The sequence below is a fragment of the Populus alba genome, chromosome 10, assembly GCF_005239225.2.
Source record: "Populus alba chromosome 10, ASM523922v2, whole genome shotgun sequence".
Lineage (NCBI taxonomy): Eukaryota > Viridiplantae > Streptophyta > Magnoliopsida > Malpighiales > Salicaceae > Populus > Populus alba.
Window position 1 is genome coordinate 13408303 of NC_133293.1, and position 24971 is coordinate 13433273.

At 33.0% G+C, this 24971-nt stretch overlaps 1 protein-coding gene across 6 annotated transcripts; it reads left to right on the plus strand.

The window, feature by feature from the left end:
* The first annotated feature begins 10038 nt into the window (after positions 1 to 10038).
* On the plus strand, positions 10039 to 23608 carry LOC118048102 (zinc finger protein BRUTUS). 6 transcript variants are annotated; one of them, XM_035057660.2, is made up of 15 exons: positions 10041 to 10619; positions 13221 to 13430; positions 14553 to 14747; positions 14821 to 15185; positions 15632 to 15857; positions 16075 to 16243; positions 16379 to 17614; positions 17809 to 17980; positions 18066 to 18287; positions 18369 to 18506; positions 19021 to 19255; positions 19379 to 19438; positions 22991 to 23062; positions 23134 to 23296; positions 23403 to 23608. In XM_035057660.2, the coding sequence occupies exons 1-14, from the start codon at positions 10323 to 10325 to the stop codon at positions 23275 to 23277; spliced, it is 3741 nt and encodes a 1246-aa protein (XP_034913551.1). In that variant the 5' UTR covers positions 10041 to 10322; the 3' UTR covers positions 23278 to 23296; positions 23403 to 23608. The 6 variants fall into 6 exon arrangements, 5 of the variants coding, with proteins under 5 accessions (XP_034913551.1, XP_034913542.1, XP_073267958.1 ...); XM_035057651.2 differs by having other exon boundaries at positions 23134 to 23608; XM_073411857.1 differs by lacking the exon at positions 10041 to 10619 and adding an exon at positions 10626 to 12182 and having other exon boundaries at positions 23134 to 23608.
* Positions 23609 to 24971: the final 1363 nt, after the last annotated feature.

Sequence of the window (24971 nt, forward strand, 5' to 3'; positions counted from 1 at the left end):
ATTTCCTGAGACTAACCATCCATGTTCAGGACCTTGCCCCAGAAATCACAACTTCAATTGAAAGGTTAGTGCCAATTACACTACAATCCTCCCAATTAATGGCTCTCTATGGTGAGGATTTTCTGGGTCTATATCGAGTTGCATGGGTTCGATGCATTTGGGTGGAAATACATGGAATTTGGCTTTTCATGAAGCATAAAAGACGCTCAGAATATTCATCCACAGCAAATAATTGTTGGACTGGCGGCATTATTTTTATCAAAACACACGTGGATGCCATTGTAGACGCTTTGATAAATTGAGGTAGTGGATACCAAAGTTTCCATTATAAGATCATTGCCTGAAGGGTTTCCTTAGTCCATACTTAAAAAGGCATTTGCATCTCCTGCTTGCAAAGAATATCAAATTTTAGTCTTTTACTTAAGTAGAAAAAAGTAAATTATGCTAATATTATATGCTTAGTGTGGGAAACCTTTTGAAGTGTCTGGATAGTGCTCTGGACAGATCAAAATGAAAAAAAAGTAGGTGAAATTGACAGCACCTCATCTGGAGAAGATTATAGTGGCAGCTTTTGGGTCCATGGTGGATTATCCATATTTAGTGGGACAGTGTTTAATTGAAGAATGTGTGCCAAACATAAGCATAACACACTCACCCAATTGACCAATTGATATATTGGTTTTCCACGGTTATCCACTCACAGGGAAACGCCTGCATGGTTGAGTGCCTTACCCAATCGCATCCACGTAAAAGAATTTATCTCTTTGGTACATGAAGAAAGCAGAAAAGAAAAATATTTGTGGTATATCAGACCAGTCGTAGACTCGTAGGCATATAATGCCATCTAACTTTCACAGAAAATCTTCCTTTCTCCATCCATTTAATCATGCCATTAATTTAAAATCCCCGTGTTTGGATTCCAAACATGTACCATACACGCGGAAGAAGAAGATGGTGGTTTATTAAAAGGAGAGATTTGATTAATTACTTCTGTGCAAAGAAGAAAACTTTTTTTTTAAAGAACAAAACTTCACTGTGGGAGAAGATCTTTAACACTTGACCTGTAATTATTTCCGGCCGACGAAAACGAAGCACAAGATAAGTAGCAGCAGCTAGTAATTAATGCCAATGCATGTCTCGTTGGTGAGTGGCCGATCGAGCACTCAACATGCGGCAGGAGCTCTCGTTGAGAGTTTTCAAACCCCTTCGCTCTCTTTGTATATATCAGGTGACGGCGATGTTCCATGGTATGTTATGATACACCTCCAGTTAAACTAGGAAAAGAAGAAGAAGAAGAAAAGGGATAATATATAAATCAAAGTTTAAGGAGATGTTGCGTGTGTTTAAAGCTGATGGATACAATTAGGGGGTGGATTGCTCTAGTCTTAAGCCATCGTCTTTATAAACTAATTAATATTGTTGGTTGGACACTATCAATATCACATTCTTTTTTTTTCAAAATATCTACCCTCGGGGATTATTTTAACTTTTTCTATAGATTCTTGTCCAGAACTAAAACATCACTGATCAAATTAAAGACGCCTGCCCTATTAGAGTAATCCGCTATCTAATTTTTGTCCTTTTCTTGATATATATATATATATATAAACACTTAGGTACAACCACGGTTTTTTTTTTTCAAAGACAATATTTGTTTTACGTTTTACTAAAAGTATTTTTAAAAGAAATTAAAATTTTTATTTTTTTATTTTAAATTAATATTTTTTTGATGTTTTTAGATTATTTTAATACGTGTTGATGTCAAAAATAATTTTAAAAAAATAAAAAAATATTATTTTAATATATTTTTAAGTAAAAAACATTTTAAAAAACAATCACAATCACACCTCAATAATAATGCTTCAAAAATGTAATTTTAATTTGGTCTTAAGTCCACATTTTATTATAGCCAACTTTAAGCTAAACAAGGGAGACATGTATTTTATTTTTTTTAATACATTCACATAATCTAAGAAGGAAAGGAAAAGGTAAAAAGGTACATTTTGTGTTCCAAGATTTATTTATTTATTATGTTCCTGCTCATCTGATAGATATGGAAGATTTATTTTATTTGAATCTATCTATGTTAGTTGGAGTAATCACATTATTATTCTTATTTAGAGCATCATTTTTTTTCAATTAAGTTGTCATTTAAAATTTAAAAAGTTGTGTGAATTATTTTGATACTCTCCAATTAGATTGAATTTTTACGATTTAGGATAACACAAATGAATAGTCAAATGGTCTCGTGGATGAAAAGCAACGAGATTCTCCAAGTAGTAGGAGAGGAGAGACATGTCTTGCGATGGCACGGGCATGTCTTGTGCCACCTAGCGATTGGCACACCTTACACGTCCGTTTCATGTGCTCCCTTCAAGCCTTGCTTTGGGATAACAACCGGATCGGCCCTTCCAGAGTTAAATTACCATACTACCCCCTCTAAGGCGTGCTATTTTTTTCTCTTTCATTCTCGCGCGCGCCCTTCTCATAAATATTTTACATTATGATATTTTTTGGTGTTTGTTTTTGAAAAACATTTTCATAAATATTTATGTGTTTTTTTTTGTAAAACATTTTATGTGAAAATCAATCAAAAAAAAAAATTTATAGTCAACATTCAAAATATTTTCATTTATTGTAAAATATTTTCAACTCATGAAATATCATCAAATATTAAATAGTAATTTATTTATAATATCATCCATTAAATAGATTAATATTTATAAAATACTTTATCAAACCTTCGTTAATTATGAATATTTTTTAGAAAATAAACTAATTTTAAAATTGACCATACAATAATTTAATTTACCAATTTTTTTTTGTAAAATATTTGACATGGAACATATATAAGAAAATATTTTTCTTCAAAAACAAACATAGAAGGACTGTAAAATACTTTTTTTATGAAATATTTTATGCAAAACAAATGGATTTTAACTCATTCACGTGATATAAATATAGTCTAATGAAATTCAGTTGGGACTCAATTTACTTGGATCAAAGTATGTTGTATGTTGGGTATTTTTGCTTATTAACACTATTTTTTTTATATAAAAAATATAGTTAACTAACACATAAATGTTTTTTTAATGAAGTAATTCAGTTTAATACATGTCATAATTATGAATGACAACTTGTAAGAAGTCAAGGCTATGAGTAAAAAATTTCAAATAAATTGTCAAAATTAGTTGGCATGCAATTCAATAAACAGATCATAGATAGAAAATGAAAGAAAAAAATTTTAAATGTATATCTAAAGCTTCGATTATGACACTATCAATATTATAAAAATATATTAATAAGACAAATCTAGCAATATAAATAAAAATTGTCAAAGGGGACAATAGTGGGTCATACACTCTTTGCCAAAAAGGCAAGTGAATTACTTGTTGTGTATGTCCTCATTCGATTATTGATGATAATCTTTTTTGTGCTATTTGATTATTTTTCTTTTTATCTTTTTTTTATGGTATTGGTGGTGTCATAATTGTAGTTTTAGTGTGTCTTCATAGTCTTTTTTTTCATCTCTTTTTTCCTTGTTGTAATTGCACACTTACCTTTAAACTAAGAGTGTGACAAATTTGATCCTTTTTTTGTAACTTTCATTGTTGTTGTTGAATTTGTTTCATTGAGATTTTTTTATGGTACAAATGAAATTACAGTTGAAATTTTAATGTATCTCTGAGATCTTCTTTTCTTTATTTTTTAATTTCTTATCTCTCTTTTTCCCATTTCAAATCAGTGCTAACCCATTTTAACAATTTGTTTGTAAGTAAATATTCACAGCCTAAACTTGTTTTTAATCATGACATATACCAAAGTTATGTTATTTTTATTAAAAAGATTTCAAATTGAATTATTTTATTATTTTTAAAAGCACTACTAATTTTCAAAAAGAAATAAAATCTCTTCTGATTCAATTTTTGAGGCGCTAGTTAAATTAAAATCTGGATTGTTTGAGAAATAAAATAAATTATTATGCACGTGTGTTATCTGCTTAATCAATAATCATTGTTTTAAAGTAATGACAGAAACACTAAATACTTGTATTGACTTTTTTTTCTGAAAATTTATAATAGAATTGCTAAAATTCGTACTTGATTTAAAATTTCCCCGGTAATAATGTGACACTGTTTAATAAAAAGAATATTAACGCACACTTGCATTTTTAGAGTTTAAATGGAGACTAAATATTCGATAAAAATAATAATAGTTAAAAGCAGCACGGTAAATATAATTATGTTAACATGGGACTGTCTACACACATATATCCATGGTGCGTCAACTGTTACTTGCTAAAAGCAAGTTTATTCAAAATTGCATTTTCAAATGGCTTTCATTTAAGCTAATGTATTCATGAACAAGATATTACTTATTTGATCTCAGTCACGTGTAGTATCGATGGAGATACGGAAGTATCACATTTCTAATAAACAGAGAAACCTCAAAATTGAAAGAGTTTGCCACCTCACCTTGAAAATTTCCTCAAAAAGAAAAAAACAAGCTTAAACACGACGAAGGTTTCCTGGTGTGGAGTGTCGTACCAAATAGTTAATGTATAGATAAACTCATTTTCATATTTGAAAAGAAAAAAAAAAAACAATAAACCAGAAAATCAAATACTCAATATATGAAATATTTGGCACACACGTCAGATCGATGAGAAGGATGGACGCCATTGATGTCACACAATCGACAAAATGTGTCATGAAAAGGAGCACACATTGAATATGCTTTGTTCTAGTGATACAATCATGTAATGAACCACCACGCGCGATGTTTTTGTCTGACTGGCCAGGCTAATGACCATGTTGCCCTTTATCCGTTCTCGGTGGAAGCTCGTGTGGACTCCGTGAAAAATCTCCGGGCCCCTCATTGTCCGTGGTGGAGGCTGATTCTCCCATAGTGCCCATACGTGTCCATGGATCCGTATCTTACCTGGCACCTGTTTGCTCAGTGATACCACCCGCCTTACGAATTCTAAATTACAGGACTGGGTTTTATTTATTTTTTAAAAATAGTACATAAACATAAACATTAACATTAACAACAGGAAAAAAAAAAAAAAAAGGAAGAAGGTATTTTACTGTATATTTTCTTGAATGGTATTATTTATTAAAATAATTTTTTTTCTTTTCTTTTGATTTTTATATTTATTTTTTAATTTTAATTTCACCATTCAATATTAAATTTATTTGGGGATTGAGTTTTTATAATTATTTTAATTTATATTTTATGAGGTTATTTCGAACTCATAACCTCAGCTATGAGTTTAACGGATTAACTTGGTTGATTGAAGTTTTTTTCTTTGTTTTTCTAATATGTTTTTTTTGTTGATTGACCTGAGTAATTTTTTGTGTCTTTTTTTAATTAATTTATTTTTTAATTTTACTTTTCAACATCGGATTGAATGTAAATTGAGTTTTATAATTTGTTTTGATTAGTTTTTTATTGGTTTATTTTGGTTCCATGACACAGGTCACGTGTTTGGAATATTAATTCTACTTATTGTTTTTATTATTTTTTAATTATTTTATTAAAAATTGAGCTTTATAATTTTTTTTTCATGAGATCATCATAATCTTATGACTTAATATGTAAATTGACAAGTTAGTATAAATTAATTTGAATCGATTAAGTATGATTTCATCCCGATGTTTATTATAAAATTTAATTTTAAATATTTATTTTAATTTTAATTATATTTTTATTAATTATCCGAGTTGCTTTTGAACCCAACAAAATTATATCAAATTAGTTTTTAACTGATTTAATTTTTTTATATTAGATAAAATATTGCTAACATCAAAATATTATTTTATATTAAAAAAAATAATTTTAACCGCAACTTAGCTCGAGAGAATTATCCAGTGAGCGAATATATTGCAATCCAAATTGTCTAAGCCACGTGGAGTGATGATTTAAACACTGAGAAACGACAAAAAGTCTCAAACCTGTATAGTAATTATCAATTTCATCAAAAATCTATTTAATTTTTTAATTCCATCCTAAATATTATCCAAATTTCTTGATATCATACCGAGCTCGCCTGGCAAATCAACTCTAACACTAAGGTGTCGTTTGGTAACGACCTCACCCGCAGCCACGCAAATTTTCGTTTGGTAACAAAATAAAACCTGTTTTTTATTGATAGGACCCACTCAATTTTAAATTGAAACAGCGGTTTGGGAGAAGCAGCAAAATGCTGCTTCTCTTGAAGGAAAAAAACAGTGGAGCATGGCTCCACTGTTCCCTAAACTTAAATCAGAGGTTTTTTTTTTTTTTTTTTCAAAATACCAAGAAAAGTTTACAATGTACAGTGCGAGTGAATTTAATTCACTTGCACTGTTCCCTAAACTTAATTCAGAGTTTTAGGTTTTTTTTTTTTTAATTTCGAAAAATCAAGAAAAGTTTATTTTTTTTCCTGAAAAATCAGTGCAATTAAAAAAGACCAGTGATTTCACTCGCACTATTCATGTAAACGTGAACACTATTTTTTTTTAAAAAAAAAAAATTAGTTTAAGGTGAATTAAATTTACTTATACTGTAATCTCAATTTTATTCCTGATAATATTTTACCTAATTTTATTGCATGCTCAAAAAATCATGAAAACTGTAGTTTTTGTCGAATAAATTTTGTACGTAATGAAATTGTAATTTTTTTTTTTAAAAAAATTGAGTTTTAGTTGAAAAACTATTATTTAATAACACTACATAAATTAGAAGGATATAGCATGATGACGTAGCATTTGTGGAATTTGATCGCAAATCCAATTATGTTCTTGCCGTGTCAGACCCAGTTAAAAAAATTCAGTTTTTATTTTTATTTTAATTCTGTTTTATTCAAAAAATTAGAAGGAGATCACTTGATGAAGTAACAAAAAATTCAGTTTTTATTATTGTGTGCTTAAGAAATCATGAAAAATATAGTTATTTATTTCATGATGTAATAATGGTAGTTAAATCTACAAAATTTTAATTAAAAGTATTTTTTAATTATTTTATAACCTCAATTTGAAAAGTATTTTTTTAACCAAACACATTAAACTACTTTTTGTTCAACCTCAATTTCAACCACAGTTTTAACCAAACATATATTTTTTCAAACCAACCTCAACTAAAAGTACTTTTTATAAAACAAATTTTTTCACAATACCAAACACACCTAACAAGTAAACTAGGCCTCGTGTACGAGAGTGCGGCTTGAATGGAGGTTGGTTCAAATTTAATTTTTTTGTTATTTTTTTAATGTTTTTAAATTATTTTAATATAAAAAAGATTATTTTAATATATTAAAAAAAAACACTTTAAAAAACAATTACTACCACACTCTTAAACACCTCCTAAATTCTTTAAAAAAAACAATGCTAGTTTATTAGCACTAGGCTATATACTATGCTTGTAGCGCCAGGCCTTGTGTCTGGTGTGGAGCGTACCATGATTTGTGTCGGGTCCATGCACAACATCTAGATTCAGGGGAGGCACGGCCACACACTCGGCTCTAGGACCAAGCACAACGTCCAGACCCATAACACGTCCAGACCCAATTTCTAGATTCACCCAGCCAAAAACATGTCAGAGCTAGTTTTTAGACCCAAGCCATTGTAAAAATAATCTTAAGCAGACAAAAAGTTGCTTGGAAAAATACTAATAAATTTTGGTATGTTATAAATAAAACTAAAAAAGATAGGGAATTCATTATTCCCCAATACACACCATGGATGGGAATAGTTAATTCCCCGTCCCTTTTTCGCCCATGAAAAAAAACTTTTGCCTGGATGATGAGGGCATGCTTGTTTTTCTAGTGGTGGCATTTTTAAATTGATACAGGTCAAGACAAGTATTTGCCTTTAAAATTGCACTATAAATTATCATAAATACTGATAAGACAGATGCATTATTTGGTGTCGTTTAAGGGTAAATTTGTATTTTTACATGTAGAGTGTGCCATAAAGTTATCAGTCTAGCCTTGTAAACAAAACAACTTTGGCTAGCTAGGAGGGATGTTTGCGTCCTATCATTTGTATTTGCACAATAAAAATATCTCATTGCCCCTGGGTTTTAGTTTTTTATACCTTAGGTTTGAGGGTATTTTTGTTATTGTAAAAATAATGTACAGTAAATTTGTAAGGGTTAGTTTTGTTTTTCAATAAATTAAAGGGACTAAACAAATATTGGCGAGTGTCAATTTCTCCGTCGTCTTTGGATGGTGCGTGTTGTTGATTCCAGCAACTAAAAATGCCATTTTAGAGTGTCGTCAAATTTGTCTCGATTTCTCCTCCATGCTAAGATGACACATGTAGAAAACGGAGCTCTGATTTAGATTTGACAGATATTTCTTGTGTTTTCTTTTTTCTTTTCTCTCTCCTTCGTTTCTTGCATCTTGCCCTGCAACTTTTCAAATCAGCCCTTCAACATCTTTTTGTTTTTTATTTTGTCCTTGATCTCTTATCTTTTAGCTCGTATTTGTTTTATTTCAATTAAATTATGAAAATAAAAATTTGCTTCAATTTCATTCTTGTTTGATTTTTTTACTTTTCTTTGTTTTTGTTTTAGTCATTGATTTTTTTGGTTAATATTTATTTTATTTGAAATAACTTATGAAAATTAAAACTTGTTTCAATTTTATCTTCATTTGATTATTTAAATTTGTATTATTTAAACCTCGTTCTATTAATTGCTATTTATATCATTTAAAGTAATTTTTATAATGTAACTTTTTTGATGATTTCACCATTAATCATTTTTTTTACTATCAAATTTTATTCTTATTCTTTTGATTGTTTTTTTTTGCTTCACTAATTATTTTTAGTTTTTTTTTTTAAAAAAAACTCAATTTCATCATTCAACATTGTGTTGATTTGAATTTGAACTTATTGATTAACCTCATTTTGGAATTTCAAGGATTCCAGTTTGAAAAATTAACCCAATTTAAAGACGTATGCTAGGGGTTACTTTTTTTCTTTATCGTTCTTTTAATCTAGTGTTTTTTTAAGGTTTTATCATCTGATTTTTTTATTTTTTAGAGATTAAACTCATTGTTTTTTTATTATGCTTTTACATCCTTTGTTTATTTTTTTGATTTTTAGTTGGGTTATCTTGATCTTTTTATATTTTGTTTCTTTTAGATATATTGTTTTTAATTAAATAGAATTGATTGGTTAAATGTAGATAGATATTCACTTCATCGTATTTGTTTCGATTTGCATTTACAGGGCATTGGCCCAACGAACCATGCAACTTATTTGGATGTTATCTTGCATCCTTGTGCAATGGAGTTTAAATCAATTCAACAAGCTCTTTTGGATGTGGATAATGTTCACAATTGAGTGGCGGTGAGTCTTTAATTATCATTTATTTTTTCTTCTTGCAAGGATGATATCAATGACTTATTTTTGTTATTACTAACAAATGTTTTTTTTTATGATTTGTTTTTTGTTGTTCCTTTCGGTTTAAATCAAATTATTAAATTTATCAATTTTATTGGATATAGTTAAGTTAATAATCCTAGTATCAGGTTCTTCTTATTTCTTTCAAAATACAATCGTCCCGCGACGTAGCGCAGGCTTCTTTTTCTAGGCTTGTTTGGTATCGTGATGATAGTTGATTTTAAAAGTATTTTTTACTTAAAAATACATTGAAATAATATATTTTTTTAATTTTTTCTGATATGAACATATCAAAATGATTTAAAAATATAAAAAATAATAATTTAAAAAAAATAAAAAAATAAAAAATATTTTTAAAATATAAAAACAAACATGCTATCAATTCTATAACAAACTAAGGTAAAATTCTTTAAATTAATGTAAGTATCAGAATAACCATTCAAAAAATAAAATAAAATTAGAAATATATAAATTTTATTCTGCTTGTCCTACGTCGATCCTAGTAAATCTGGCTTACGTCCTCTAATCCACATCACCCTTTGAATCCCTGTAAGAAAAAGAAAAGAAGAAATTCCAAAACAAACATAAAAAAAAATTCAATACCTAAAATAAAATAACTGAAAAGGAAGAAAAGAAAAAGAAGAAAAGAAAAAAGGAGAGAGACCGATCTAAAATAATAAAACGCCCCCGTCTTCTCCACCTTCCTTATTTTGTATTCTACCTCTCTTCTTCTGTTTGTATTCGCTCCGTTCTCTTCTCCTCTCTTGCATACGAAGAGAGAATAATCCAAGAAAACTGGAGAACCAAACAAGAAACCGATTAACAAAAAATCACAAAAATGAAATTCTCTTGAAAGAAAAAGGAAACAAAAGGAGATAAATTAGGAATTTCAAGATTCTTCTCCAACTAGTTAATTAATTTTCTGCTATAATGTCGACGCCATTTTCTGGTATAGACGGAGGGGGAGCAGGAGGAGTAGCGGTAATGGCAGGTCCAGTGAATCCAATCGATCCTTCTGCACCGTCTAAAACTTGCCTAAAAAATTCTGCTTTGAAATCTCCAATTCTTATCTTCCTTTTCTTCCATAAAGCTATTAGGTCCGAGCTCGATGGTCTCCACCGCGCCGCCATCGCTTTTGCTACTACTGGTGGTGATATTAAGCCGTTACTTGAGCGCTACCACCTTTTTCGCTCGATATACAAGCATCACTGCAATGCTGAGGACGAGGTGGGTTTAACTAATTTTTGTTTCAGATTTGTTGATTTTGAGGCTTTGATTGATTTTTGTATACCGAGTTTGTTCAGCTCAGTTTGCTTTTTCAGTTTTCAATTATGTATCAGATTCTGTGCGTGTTAGTGTATTTGCAATCGATTTAGTGGAGTTTTGGAGGTTTTTAGGGATATGCAAATGAATTTGCTTTCTATTTTATTTGCCATTTTAATGATGATTTTGTGTGATTATTGCTTAATTTTTCTTACTTTTGTTAATCGTGGTAATTTGAGTTGCTTATTTTGAATTGGTTGAGAGTGTGCTTTATTTTTCACTGTAGTCTTAGACAGGACCAGTTGAAGGTTTGTGCATGGTTGCATTTATACATATGGATAGCATCTCTATACTTTGATACTAGCATGGTGGTGCTAAATATTTTTTCTTCTTGCAAAACAAGGTTCGGCAGAATCTGAATCGCCAATAGCAATAGCAGTTCATTACGTGGCTTTGTGATTGAATTACATGTGATAGCTTTGATTAAGGCTTTACCGGATTGTTAAGAATGAGCACGTATTGTTGGGCCTATTAGTTTCCTAAACAGCAGGTTTTAGAGGAGATCAAGTACCATGCGCCTTGAATTCATGTTGTCTTGCTGCAATATAATTAAAATTTCTCATTTGTTATATAATTTGGCGGGACTTGGAACTATCATTTCTTCTGGAATTACTTGATCACATATAGGGTAATATTTACTCTCTTTTCCTTTTCTTTTTCTGTCATTTGTGCACACAATGACATTTGCAATCAGAGTTTAAAGTTTTCTTTCGTTGCTTGATCAAAGTGCATATCCTCATTTCCAACTTAAATGTTAGATTTCAGATTTACAGGGTCAAATATTTTGAGTCATGAGAAGCTTGTAACCATTTTGTTGTTTATGCACACTTTAGAAGGATTTGCAGATTGAATTTTGTCTATTGGGAAGACGTTGTCGGTGAGTCACCACATGCAATTTAGCCTCAAAAAGGCATGATACTGCCACAACATAATATGAGATGCTTACACTGTTTTTGTAACATCCATCACATGTTTATGGCAAGACCCTCTCTAAATGCTAGGAAACTGAAATATCAGATTATACTTCAACTGTCACCACTCATGGTCTTTGGTCATTAGATTAATTATCACATGGTAGATTATGGACTCCTTATGTTTTGTCAGGTACTTAATTTCCTGCCTGTCTTGATTGTGGTATGCATTGTTTGCTATAATCAATTCACATTATTTCAGATATATTCTTTTTTTCCCTTTTAATCTGCATTCTTTTCTCAAGGTATCATTTATTGAATTAGCATTGCATTTATACTCTTGTCCCTCCTTTCCTAAGTTATAGAGTATTCCATCATGTATCTAGCTTTGCCAGATGGTTATTTTTATACTGTTAATTTTGGGGTTGAGAGCTATTTGCATCTATATAAGCTGGCGGGGGCATCTGACACAAAACAAAATAAAGCTGGCAAGAGTTGAGAAGTTACAGATATTGTAAGCATGTAAAACTTTTGCCAAATGGAGAAGGTTGGGAGGGTAAGATAATCTGATAATCATTGTTTCTGCACAACAGTAATATCAGCCATCTTTCTCTAATTAATTTAGCTGTGAAATATCTTTATGATATATTACGATCTCTGAACTGAAAACTTATCATGGAATTTATCATAGGTTGATCTAGATATTATTATATGAAGTGTGATGAATGAAAAGGGTATATTTTGGAGAAATCTGCCACTTGTTCTTGCAAGAAATACTAGCATTGTAGCTTTTAGTAGAAATGGTTTTGTCAAATAACGGTATAAATTTTCTTTTCCACATGTTTGGCTATAGTACAAGCTTTAAAATCCTGATGCATTTCCTGTTCACGATCCAGTACAAAGTGAAACGGGAATAAGACAATTGTTGCTGTAGTTTCATGCTTCTACTCTTGATCCTTAAACTGACCAAAGGTAGAAAGTGCTGTCAGAAACAACTGTGGCATGGATTTCCATAGTCATCTGTCAATTGGAATTTGTTAGTCTGATCAGATCAATCGGTATTGGAAAGCATCAGTGCTTTTGTAGGTCTGTAATATCTGAAAAATCTAGAAAACAGTGTGTCCTGGGAACGAGTATTGAAACACACAGGACTGGTATTTGGAATGTTGATGTGGTCATTTATTTTTTGTTCACTAGGAGGCCCATCAGGTCTTGCGCTGCTCAATGGTGTACAATCCCTTTCTTTTAACCTCTCTCATTCTTGATGTGACTGAGATTCAATGGCTGGCTGTTTTGGATTATGCACGTGTCTTTATTAGCTAGTTAGGTAGCATCCACTAGTTAAAACAAGCATTTGTGGGCAATAAATCCCGTGTATAAAAGTCAGTGTTACTATTTTCACATGGATTTTTAAGGTCTCTGCTATCTATTTTTGACAGAAGCATAGTTCATAGCATGATGAAGCAATTAATGTGATAAATGATGTTACCAGCCACAAATTCCGTGCTTGAAAATGGATTATTTCCCTGTTCTTTGGGTTTAGCTTATACACAATTAGCTGAGAATTCTGACATTATGTTTTTTGTGACTGGAGGTTATTTTTCCTGCTCTTGATATACGTGTGAAGAATGTGGCACGGACTTACTCCCTTGAACATGAGGGGGAGAGTGTTCTTTTTGATCAATTATTTGAGCTGCTCAATTCAAATATGCAAAATGAAGAAAGCTATCGTAGAGAGTTAGCCTCTCGTACAGGAGCCCTTCAAACATCAATTGACCAGCATATGTCCAAGGAAGAGGAACAGGTATTCTTTTTTATCGGTTGTGCAAGGATAGCTTTGCATTTTCTCATGATAGGTTTAAGGGAATTTAAACTTGTTCCCCCTATTCTCTTAATCTGTATCTTTTAACCGCACATGATGTGCAGAGCTTTCTTTAATGCTTTAAACAGTTTAGGAACAAAAAGGAAAAAAAATGATAAATAGATTCCGCGGGTGTAGGGAGATTGTAACAAAATGTAGATTGTAGAGTTTCAGATATAGTAATGAATGATTGACTAAACTAGAGAACAAGAAGATATTAAAAATATTGACTAACAATCAGAAATTTATATTTCAACTAGAAATAAATCTGTGTCAACAAGACTATTTCAGAAGAATCTGAAAGGTGCAACAAAATTCTGTGCATGTTTGAACATTGATATTGATTTTCCTCCAACACATTAAACATGAATACCTACTAGTTCTTTAAGTTATCAAGCATTCCTTGCTCTGAGAGTTGTCTCTGTTTCAGCATATGACTAATGTGCTTCAGTATCCACCCCAGTTGATAGAAGTTACGATCAACACACAATGAAAGATGTGTTTCTAGTCTTTATGCACTGCCATTGGTTATAAAAATGCAAAGGGGGAGGCTAACAATGCTGCAGTCACATGACATTTGATCTGCATGAAGTGAAGTCCATCCTTTTCGTTTCAGTTGTTCAATAATATTTCCCCCCAAGTTTAACAGGAAAAAGGGGGACAATGTAGGCTATAAGTTCCAATAGCAAATTGCCAGCTCCAACATCTTTTTTATACAAGATATATATGGTTTTGGCATGAATATTATGACACTACATCTTATCCTCCACAAGGATTTCCCTGAGGAATAGAGTGCACATCTGCGTTGCTCAAGGGAGGACTTCTGAATAGATATTCTAGAAATAAGTAGGTTTGTCTGTCTTTCAGATTTTTCTATGTGCAACAAATCAGTACTGCTCAGGGTGAGCTGACAGTGAACAAGGTGCTCTCTGAGTTTTTGAATCCATGCCATTGAGACTTCTCTTTCTAACTGGCAATTATATTTCACAAATAATTCATTAGGAGTTTGATACACTCAGTCAAAAATAAATTCGAATTTCACCAGCTTGTTGTTGGATGTGGCAGGTCTTTCCCTTGCTAATCGAGAAGTTTTCATTTGAAGAGCAGGCCTCATTGGCATGGCAGTTTCTGTGCAGCATTCCTGTTAATATGATGGCAGAGTTTCTTCCTTGGCTTTCTTCCTCTATATCATCTGATGAACATCAGGATATGCACAAGTGCTTGTGTAAGATAATCCCAGAAGAGAAACTTCTTCGGCAGGTGAGGATATATTTGGCAGTAAATTTTTTTTGGATGGACTTGAACAAGCTGACTCAAACTTCTATTGATGAAGGTTATTTTCTCCTGGATGAAAGGGGCAAAACTGTCTGAAACGTGTAAGAGCTGTGAAGATAATTCTAAGGCCTGGTGTCAGGATTCAGGAGCGCCAACTTTAGGGTGTCAAAGCATGAAAGGACACTGTGCATGTGAATCTTCTAGAATGGGTAAAAGGAAATATATGGAGCTAAATTGTGATGCCACCCTTTCCACTGAATTCCATCCAATAGATGAAATTCTGCTTTGGCACAATGCCATTAAAAGAGAGTTGAATGATATAACTGAGGCAGCTAGGAGCATCCAGCATTCTGGAGATTTTTCTAATCTGTCTTCATTCAACAAGAGACTGCAATTCATTGCGGAAGTTTGCATCTTTCACAGGTGCAGTTATTTTTGTGTTTCCATATTATGTCCTTATAATATTGTATAAGTGCAGCAACTTGTTTGTTTCATCAGTATTGCTTTGGTTTAACTTTCTTCATGCCTAAAGATAAGTATTTGGGGTGATTAGTCCTTCATAGTACAGTCCACTGCATGACTTATGCATCTACCTGTTGTCATTCTTTTGAATCCTTAGTTGTGTTGTCTTTTTAGAAAACCCTTCTTCTCAATAAAGTATGGAAGCTTTTGAATGCTCAAATCTCCTCAAATTGCACTTCTTTAAAGGCAGTTGAACTTCTTGGACCTTTCCTTTTCCTTTCAGTGCCTTCACTGGACCCAAAGACAAGCATAATAGAAAGAGAGCATGGATATTATTTTTGTCTTGTTATCAAACTTGTGACCACTCGAGGTTTTTGAAATGTGTTTTTTGTTTTCTATGACTGCAGTATTGCCGAGGACAAAATTATATTCCCTGCTGTAGATGTGGAACTCTCTTTTGCCCAGGAGCATGCAGAAGAAGAAGTTCAGTTTGAAAAGCTTAGGTGCCTGATAGAAAGTATTCAAAATGCTGGAGCCTACACATCCCTTACTGATTTCTATACAAAGCTGTGCTCCCAAGCTGATCAAATCATGGACAACATACAGAAACACTTCCAAAATGAGGAAGTTCAGGTAAGCATATTGCTGCATCACTGTGGAACTTGTCTTCCCTACAGAGATGATTTTCTAGTTCCTGCATTCTCTAACCGAACAAGAAGAAAACGAAAGAAAAGAAAGATAGAGCTAAAAATGTCACCTGCATACTGGCTGAGATTTAAAATCAACAGCCATGCACCTCTTGGCTTTTGCTAGCTTGGCAAGCCATCTGACATGTATATTGCATTGGCAGGTTCTTCCACTTGCTCGAAAGCACTTTAGTGCCAAAAGACAGCGTGAACTCCTTTATCAAAGCTTATGTGTGATGCCCTTGAAATTGATTGAATGTGTCTTACCATGGTTGGTAGGGTCACTTAGTGAAGAAGCAGCGAGGTCTTTTCTTCAAAATATGTACATGGCAGGTTCAGAGTCAATTTATCACCTCTCCTTTTTATTGATACTCTTTATATCTTTATGACATTTTATAGAGGGTTTGCCACTGGTATTCATGCTTTCTGTGCTTCATATCTGTCAAGTCCTAACTTGCACTCTTGCAGCTCCAGCTTCAGATTCTGCACTGGTTACACTTTTTTCTGGTTGGGCATGCCAGGGTGGTTCTAAAAATGTTTGTTTGTCTTCAAGTGCTATTGGATGTTGTCCGGTGAGAATCTTGGCTGGGACCGAGGAAGATACTAAACAGCAGTCCTGTGAGTGCAACCCTAGGTCATCTGTTGATGAGAAGTCTTCCTTTGTCCAAGTAGATGGAGCTGATGACTGTAGAAGGCCAGGGAAACGTGGAAACTTGTTAGCTCAGGAAGACAGCAATGCTTGTCCCTCTTCAGAGCCTGTTGATACCCAAAAATCATCTTGTAGCAATAAATCTTGTTGTGTCCCTGGGTTAGGAGTAAGTAGCAACAATCTAGGAATTAGTTCTCTAGCTGCAGCTAAATCTCTACGCTCATCTTTTAGTCCTTCTGCTCCTTCCCTTAACTCCAGCCTTTTTACCTGGGAAATGGACACGAGCCCCACGAATATTGGTTGCTCATCACGGCCTATTGATAACATATTTCAATTTCATAAAGCTATCCGCAAAGACCTGGAGTATTTAGATGTTGAATCTGGAAAACTAAATGAATGCAATGAAACTTTGCTTAGGCAGTTTACAGGTAGATTTCGTCTGCTGTGGGGTTTGTATAGAGCACATAGTAATGCAGAGGATGATATAGTATTCCCAGCGTTAGAATCTAAAGAAACACTTCATAATGTTAGCCATTCTTACACTCTGGACCACAAGCAGGAGGAGAAATTATTTGAAGATATCTCATCTGCACTTTCAGAGCTCACTCAACTTCAAGACTCCTTGAAGAATACAAATCATGCTGATGAATTAATTGGAAATCCTGCTAACTTGTCTGATTATAACTATACAGTTAGACAGTATAATGAGCTTGCGACAAAGCTTCAGGGGATGTGCAAATCCATTAGAGTAACACTGGATCAACATGTTTTCCGGGAAGAACTTGAGTTGTGGCCGTTATTTGACAGGCATTTTTCTGTAGAGGAGCAGGACAAAATTGTTGGTCAGATAATTGGTACCACAGGTGCAGAGGTGCTTCAATCGATGTTGCCATGGGTAACGTCTGCTCTCACTCAGGAGGAGCAGAACAGGATGATGGACACGTGGAAGCAGGCGACCAAAAACACAATGTTTAGTGAGTGGCTTAATGAATGGTGGGAAGGAACTTTTGCTGCAATGCCACATGCTACAACATCAGAGAGTTGTATATCACTAGGTTTCTGCAATCTTTTATTCGCACTATCAATTTATTTTTTATTTGCTGTTGAATGTGGCACAATTTGTGTGTGAATAAAGCTGCAAACTTGAGATATTCTGTGATGTTTCTTGAAAGTAGCATTTTATACTAGCTGGTATCAAAACATTTTAAAGATATATTTTTGTTGTTTTATCTTTTATCTTTTTGTTTAGGTACTGATCTCCATGAAAGTCTGGATCAAAGTGATCATACATTTAAGCCTGGCTGGAAAGATATTTTTCGGATGAATCAAAATGAGCTTGAAGCAGAGATTAGGAAAGTTTCTAGAGATTCAACTCTTGATCCAAGAAGAAAAGCTTACCTTATTCAAAATCTTATGACCAGGTTTGTTCATGCTGTGTGAACTTTCTGCAGTTTTCTGCATTACTACCCTTCTACTCGCTCTGATCAACATATTTGATTTTGTTAGCCGCTGGATAGCCGCACAGCAGAAGTCACCTCAAGCAAGAACTGGTGACCATTCAAATGGTGGAGACTTACTTGGATGTTCTCCTTCATTTCGAGGCCCAGAGAAACAAGAATTTGGGTGTGAGCATTACAAAAGAAATTGTAAACTACGTGCTACTTGTTGTGGCAAGTTATTTGCATGTAGGTTCTGCCATGATAAAGTCAGTGACCATTCGATGGATAGGTAACTTAGTGTTATTCAGTCATACTTGGTTTTGATTGGACTTTCTATTAACTTGATAGTATTTTAATTCTGTACTTTCAGGAAGGCTACATCTGAAATGATGTGTATGCGCTGTCTGAAAATTCAGCCGGTTGGACCAGTTTGCACTTCTATTTCCTGTGGTGGGTTCTCAATGGCAAAGTACTATTGCAGCATCTGCAAATTTTTTGACGATGAAAGGTATTCAGATTAATTGATGCCAGAAAACATGAAAGAATATTGTGGTTCCTGGTTACGCTTAACCAGGTAGTACATTTCTGGATTTCAAATAGAAATGTGATGTACATTTTCTATCATTAATATATTCACTTGTTCTTCCAAAATCTATAACTTGCAATCTCTCTTGTAGTTTCTCTAGCTTGGAAATTCAACTTTTTCAACGATTATAATTACAGGGTGCATATGAAGTCAGCTACATGTCTAGAATCATATACCACAAGAAATATATTCGCATTTTACACTCTCTTCCATTTTAATTAATGGAATAATAATATTGGTTGCAATGATAATTGAGTGTAAATGACCTATTTTCCTTTTCATTTATTTTTTAAGCCATGGTGGAAAGGTATAGGTCTAACTTAGCAAAGCAATTCAAACATTTCAACTCGCCAATGGTCTTTAAATTCATGCAAGTAACTGCTTCTGAACTCATCCTTATTACTTGATTTCCTGCGATGCACTGAATTTATTTCAGGGATGTTTATCATTGTCCTTTCTGCAATTTATGCCGTGTGGGTACTGGGCTTGGTGCTGACTTCTTTCATTGCATGAAGTGCAATTGTTGCCTGGCAATGAAACTAGCTGACCACAAATGTCGAGAGAAAGGTCTGGAAACAAATTGCCCAATCTGCTGCGACGACATGTTCACTTCAAGTGCAAGTGTCAAAGCTCTTCCTTGCGGCCATTTCATGCATTCAACCTGTTTTCAGGTCTATTTTTTACTGGTTGTTGCCGTTCCTTTCTGTTTCAACTTTTTGCCTGTTGCAGTGATATGGTAAGTACCTTTTTTTGTGTGCCTGGTACTTAATTCTGTTTGCACTTCATTGTGTCAGGCGTACACTTGTAGTCACTACATCTGCCCAATTTGCAGCAAATCTCTGGGAGACATGTCGGTAAGATAAAAATGATTAATCTTCTCAGTCTGTTCTTCTATGATGCTATTGTAGAGTGCCATCAAGGGAAGTGATGTGTAGAGTTGCACATGGCGTATTAATGAGGAATACTTCCAATATATTGAACATTCTTTTGTTGTTCCTTGAGTGAAATCTATTTTGTTGATCTGATCATAAAAAGTTATTAGTACTTACAAGTGTTGCCCATTGCCTAATTTCTAGATCTTGTTAACCTCGTTCCATCTCTTATCCAGGTATCAAGCATTTTTTTTTGTTGTTCCTAGGGAGAAATTTATTTTGTTGATCATAAAAATTTATTACAAAAGAAACTAAAAACGATAAGTAAAACATTGTAGTGAAAAACATTGTAGCTTTAGTTTTACTGTGTGAAATGCCACTTTTACTCTTATCCCAAAAACTTAAGAATCTTACAATCAGGGATAAAATCATTTTTTTCAGGGGATCCATTAGTCATTGTAAAATTGATTGAGAATAAATTAGCAGGATACCTTTTTTTATCACAATAAAATAACTATTTTGCCCTTCAAAGCAAAATAATGATAAGCTTTTGGTCAGAGGTTCTTGTCTTTTTTTAAAAAAGAGCACAGTTAAGTTATGATCATACCCTTAGGAGAAAAAAAGTGAACATGCATAGAGAGGCTTATTTGTCTTTTCTATTTTTTAAACAGTTAAATAACAAAACTACCATTGAAATCCATAAAAACTAAGGCTGGTTTCAAGGGTGTTTGAATGTTTTCATTCTGGTCTCTTTTTTTTTTAATGTTTGGATTTAGTTAGGGGTTGTTTGATAATTTTAAATAATTAAATATCATTAAAAAAATTGTTGACGTGTGCAACACATGATAGCCCTCGCTCTTTTTGGGTGGCGCATGCGGGGCCTTACGGTTACCAAAATCCTCCACTTGCGACGGTGTTGAGAGTGGTGAGTCATCTTTTTTCTAGCAATGTGGCCTGTGCTCACAGTGGAGATTTAGTTGGGTTGAGTTGGAGTTTTTTTTCTTTCCTCTCTTATGCCCTTGAAATTCACGCCAACCCTTTCCAAAAACAATTTTATCCTTCAATATGTAATTTTATCGATTTTGTCTCTCATTCTTTTTATTACTGTTTATTTTGCATTTGATGATTTTTAAAGTTTAGCTTTTTTTTTCAATTTCATCTCTAGACATTTTATTCCATTTGATTTTTGTATTCAATTTTGGTCCTCCTGCTTTTTTAATGTGTTTTATACTTATCTTGATTAATTTTTTTTTTCCAATTTCATCCCTTATTTTTTTGTTGCATTTTTAATCCAATTTTGGTTCTCATTATTTCTATTGCTATTTTCTTATACTTTTCTTGATATATCTTTTTTTTTCTCTGAACATTTTATTTAATTTAGTTTTTTTTTATATCTAATTTAGGTCCTTATTCTTTTAATTACATTTTTATATCATTTTTTTAATTTATTTTGTTTTCTAATTTAGCCCCTAATTGTTTTATTTCATTTTGTTTTTATACCATGTTTGGTCCACATTGTTTGGGTTTAAAATTGTTTTACGGTTAGAAATTCTACTTTGTTATTTTTTTCATGATTGTCTTCATGCTTAGTAATTCTTGTCTCGTGACTCGGGCCTGATTTAAGTTCAACCTTTTTTTGGGTCGTTTAATAAAAATTAATATATTTTTTTTCAAATTCATCATTTAACATTTGGTTATTAGGCCCTTAGCTTCTTTGTTTGTTCTACTTTCTTTTGTTGAGTTATTCGATTTTATATTCCCAGTAACAGGTTAGTTGAGTTAATCCGGGTTGACTTAAATTGTTTTTTCTCGATGTTTTTTTTTTTTATGAAATTAATTTTTTTTTTAAATTTTATCATTTGACATCAAATTATTGGTCCCTTAAGCTTTGTGATTTTTTCACTTTTCTTTCTATTAGGTTATTCTAAGTGCGGATTAGTCAAGTTAGCTCAGATTAACTCTGGTTTTCAATGTTTATTTATTTAACTTTTTTTTTTTTCCTGCTAGGTCTTGTTTTTTGGAAGTCTAGTTTTTTATATTCTAATCATATGTTGCGGGTGATAGGTTGGTCGAATTAATTCGTGTTGACATGAGTTTTTTTTACCTTTATTTTTTTTTTTTTTATCATTTGACATTAAATTATTGTTTCCTTCAGGTTTGTTATTTTTTTGTTTATTTTTTAGGTTATCTTGGGAGTGAGCTAGTAAAGTTAACATGGATTCGCTCGATTTTGTTTTTGAGCATTGGTCATTTTTTACTAGGTCCTTTTGAAATTCTATTTTTTTTTTATCCCAATCTCATATTGCGGGTTAGTCCAGTTTATCCGGGTTGACTTAAGTTTTCTTCTTCGATATATATATATATATATATATATATATTTTTATATCTTTTAATATTAGTTATGAGGCCTTGAACCATGCAATTTCTTTTCGCTTTTTTCTTTTTCTTTTCCTGTGAGTTATTTTGATACGTGCTAATAAAATTAACCCGAGTTTGCTTGAATTGCCATTGCCTGGGCATCCTTATTTTACATTAGAAAACATTTGACCCGATCCATGTTGTAGCACAAGCCTATTTAATGACTACCTACAAGCACTGCCCGTTGCCTCATTGCTAGATCTTATTAACCTGGCTACTCTTCCTCCCCAGGTATTAAAACTAAATGGTTGGTGTGATCTTTTCTTTACCTTTTTAAAATTCAAATGGAGTTCAGTAAATTATTTAAACGATTCCTGATAACAAATAAAGAAAAAGGGATCATGAGAATTTACATGTTCATAATGCGGTAATGACAGTCTAGAAAAAGTTTATGGTTTCTTTCTTATATTTTTTAAACAATCGTATGAGACTTGGTTTTGTTTGACTAGGTTAGAATTTTGCTTTATTGTTCGAATGAGGGGCCATTGCAGATTCTTGTCTGTTCATAATATTTGCTTTGTTTGTTGTGATACTTATTTGGTGCTTGATGTGCAGTCCTGTTATTTGAATGGATAGTCCTTGAAAGAATAGTATGGCGGTATGCTTGTTACTTGGACTGTTCTGCCCGCTTGCATTTTCCTTGTATTAAACAGAATAAACAAACCAAATCCTTCTAATCCATGTACCAAAAGACTTCTAGAGAGATATGCTTCCCAGCAATCCTCAACTAGCAGGCTGCTAAGAATTAGACATCGCATGCAGGGATCTTTTCAGTTACCCTCTATATAGTTGCTAAGGAAGCTAGAGGAAATTGAAATTCAGCATTCTAGATATTGTAATCAGATCTGAAAAACACCAGAATTGCTGTAATGGTTGCAGGAGATAACTGAGCTATTCTTTTGGACATAAAATGAACTTGAAATAATATTTTTTCATAAAATTTAACATCAAAGCCATACCTGTATCTGCATTCTATTGAAGTATGCCATTGAAATGTAATGAAAACTTATTTTAGAATGCAGCGGGAATGATTGTTCATGTCCGAATTATGTACTGAGGATGAAATAATGATGAGTTGTATTAAACGCTTCTGAAGGCTTTGTTCTTTTCGTTCAGGTTTACTTTGGTATGCTTGATGCGCTATTGGCTTCTGAGGAGCTTCCAGAAGAGTACCGGGATCGCTGTCAGGTAATTATCCGAACTTTCCTTCGAGCATAATCACCCTTCAAGGAGTACCAAGACTGATTTCGTTAATGCAGGATATATTGTGCAATGACTGTGACAAGAAGGGCACAGCACCGTTTCACTGGCTATACCACAAGTGTAGGTTTTGTGGATCGTACAATACCAGGGTAATTAAGGTTGATTCAACTGATTCAAACTGCTCAACTTCAAACCAGTGAGGGCATATGGCCTTCGCATGTAAGCACTCCTTGGCGCCCAACAATCACATGGGTTTGTAAATGATATGCCATTACAAAAGTAAGTTGCATTTTACAATTTTTTTCCTCGGCTGTATTATTTTCAGCTAGCGGGGGGCAGGAGCGCCCATGTTATGCCGCATGGTTTTTGTTTCTTATTTCACGCTCATTGGCTCGCCCAGATAAAGGTGTTTCTAAAGAAGTGAATAGGAAAATCGAAAAAATTTTGTTTTGGTTGCTGAGTTTAGCCGAGTTACCTTGTGAAATTTTACAGCCCTCGATTTTATAAGCTGTGTTACGAGCCATGACTGTTGATCTTGATTTCAGTCGCTTAGAAATCTTAGAATGCATATATGGGCACCCTGAGATTTTCTTGAGAAATCCCTTGGGAATGCTTCACATTGGATGTTTAAACTTTTTAGCTATTCGGTGTCGTGTTAGGGAGGGTTTGGTGGAAGAAATCCACTTGATCAAATCACAAGCACTAACAGGTGAAGCATACTTTCTGGGTTGTATCTGCTAAGGAGAATTTGACTCGGCCAGCGCACAACGGTTTAAAGCACCAGTTATACTTGTACCTACCTTACACCTGAAGAATTTGACACGGCCAATGCATTACTGTGTTTAGTCTCGCTCCATCTAACCTGTCGTTGTCTAGTGGCTCGTGGATTGGTAATGATCGAGATTCATCTTTCGATTTTCTCTTACCAGAGGAGCGAAAAAAGGAAAAAATATTCTTGTGGTTGCTGAATTCGCCACCCCACCGTTCATCTGGCTCTGAGGTTTATATGGAACAGAGACAAATATGTTTTGCCTTGACGAAAACCAAATAGCACTTAGCTTGGCCATGGCAATTATGTTTTGCTGAATTCATCCCCATTGCGTGTCACCTCGATGCCTTATCCGAACAAGACCTCATCAATTATGAAATTTCTGTAACCACAAAAATCATCTATATAAACAATCATCTGGCACCATCAAAACTCCAAGGATCCCCTACAAAAAGAAAAGCTCTGGTTTGCTTTTCAATCTCTTCACAACTCATCTTGTTTTCTACGAAATTACAGAGTCCATTAGCGCATGTTGAAATATATTGCACTCCTAACTCTTGCAAGTATTTTTTTGGTTAGAATCGTTTGCTTAGGGATGATGAACTCAAGTTTGATTGTTTGAAAATTTGAAAATTCAACTAAAATTTGAAACGTAGAGTTTAAATCTGTACTATGCCATCCCCTCTCTCTCTCTCTATTGGTAGTCGAGTTTTAAATCGTGGAATCATCATCTTGATTGACAAAGGTGCACACGCTTGACTACACAAGTTCGTAAAATTATCAAATTGGCAATTTTGGAGCAAGCATTGGAGAATATGATTTTAATATCTTATGTTAAAAAAATTATTTTAATATATTTTTAAATAAAATACACTTTTTAAAAATATTGTACACCACAATATCATACATTCATATATAATATTTGAGATGGACTACCATAATTTTTAATTATCGATATTTTTTGTAAAGTAAATACATGCCAAATTTAAGTTTATTTTTTATATCAAATCAGTGTATTATTATTGTTATTGTTACTACAACAGCAACATGATATACATGTAATATCGCACATGTGTAAACGAAGAAGGCTCGAAAGAGTTGAGGGTGATTCACCAAAAACATCAA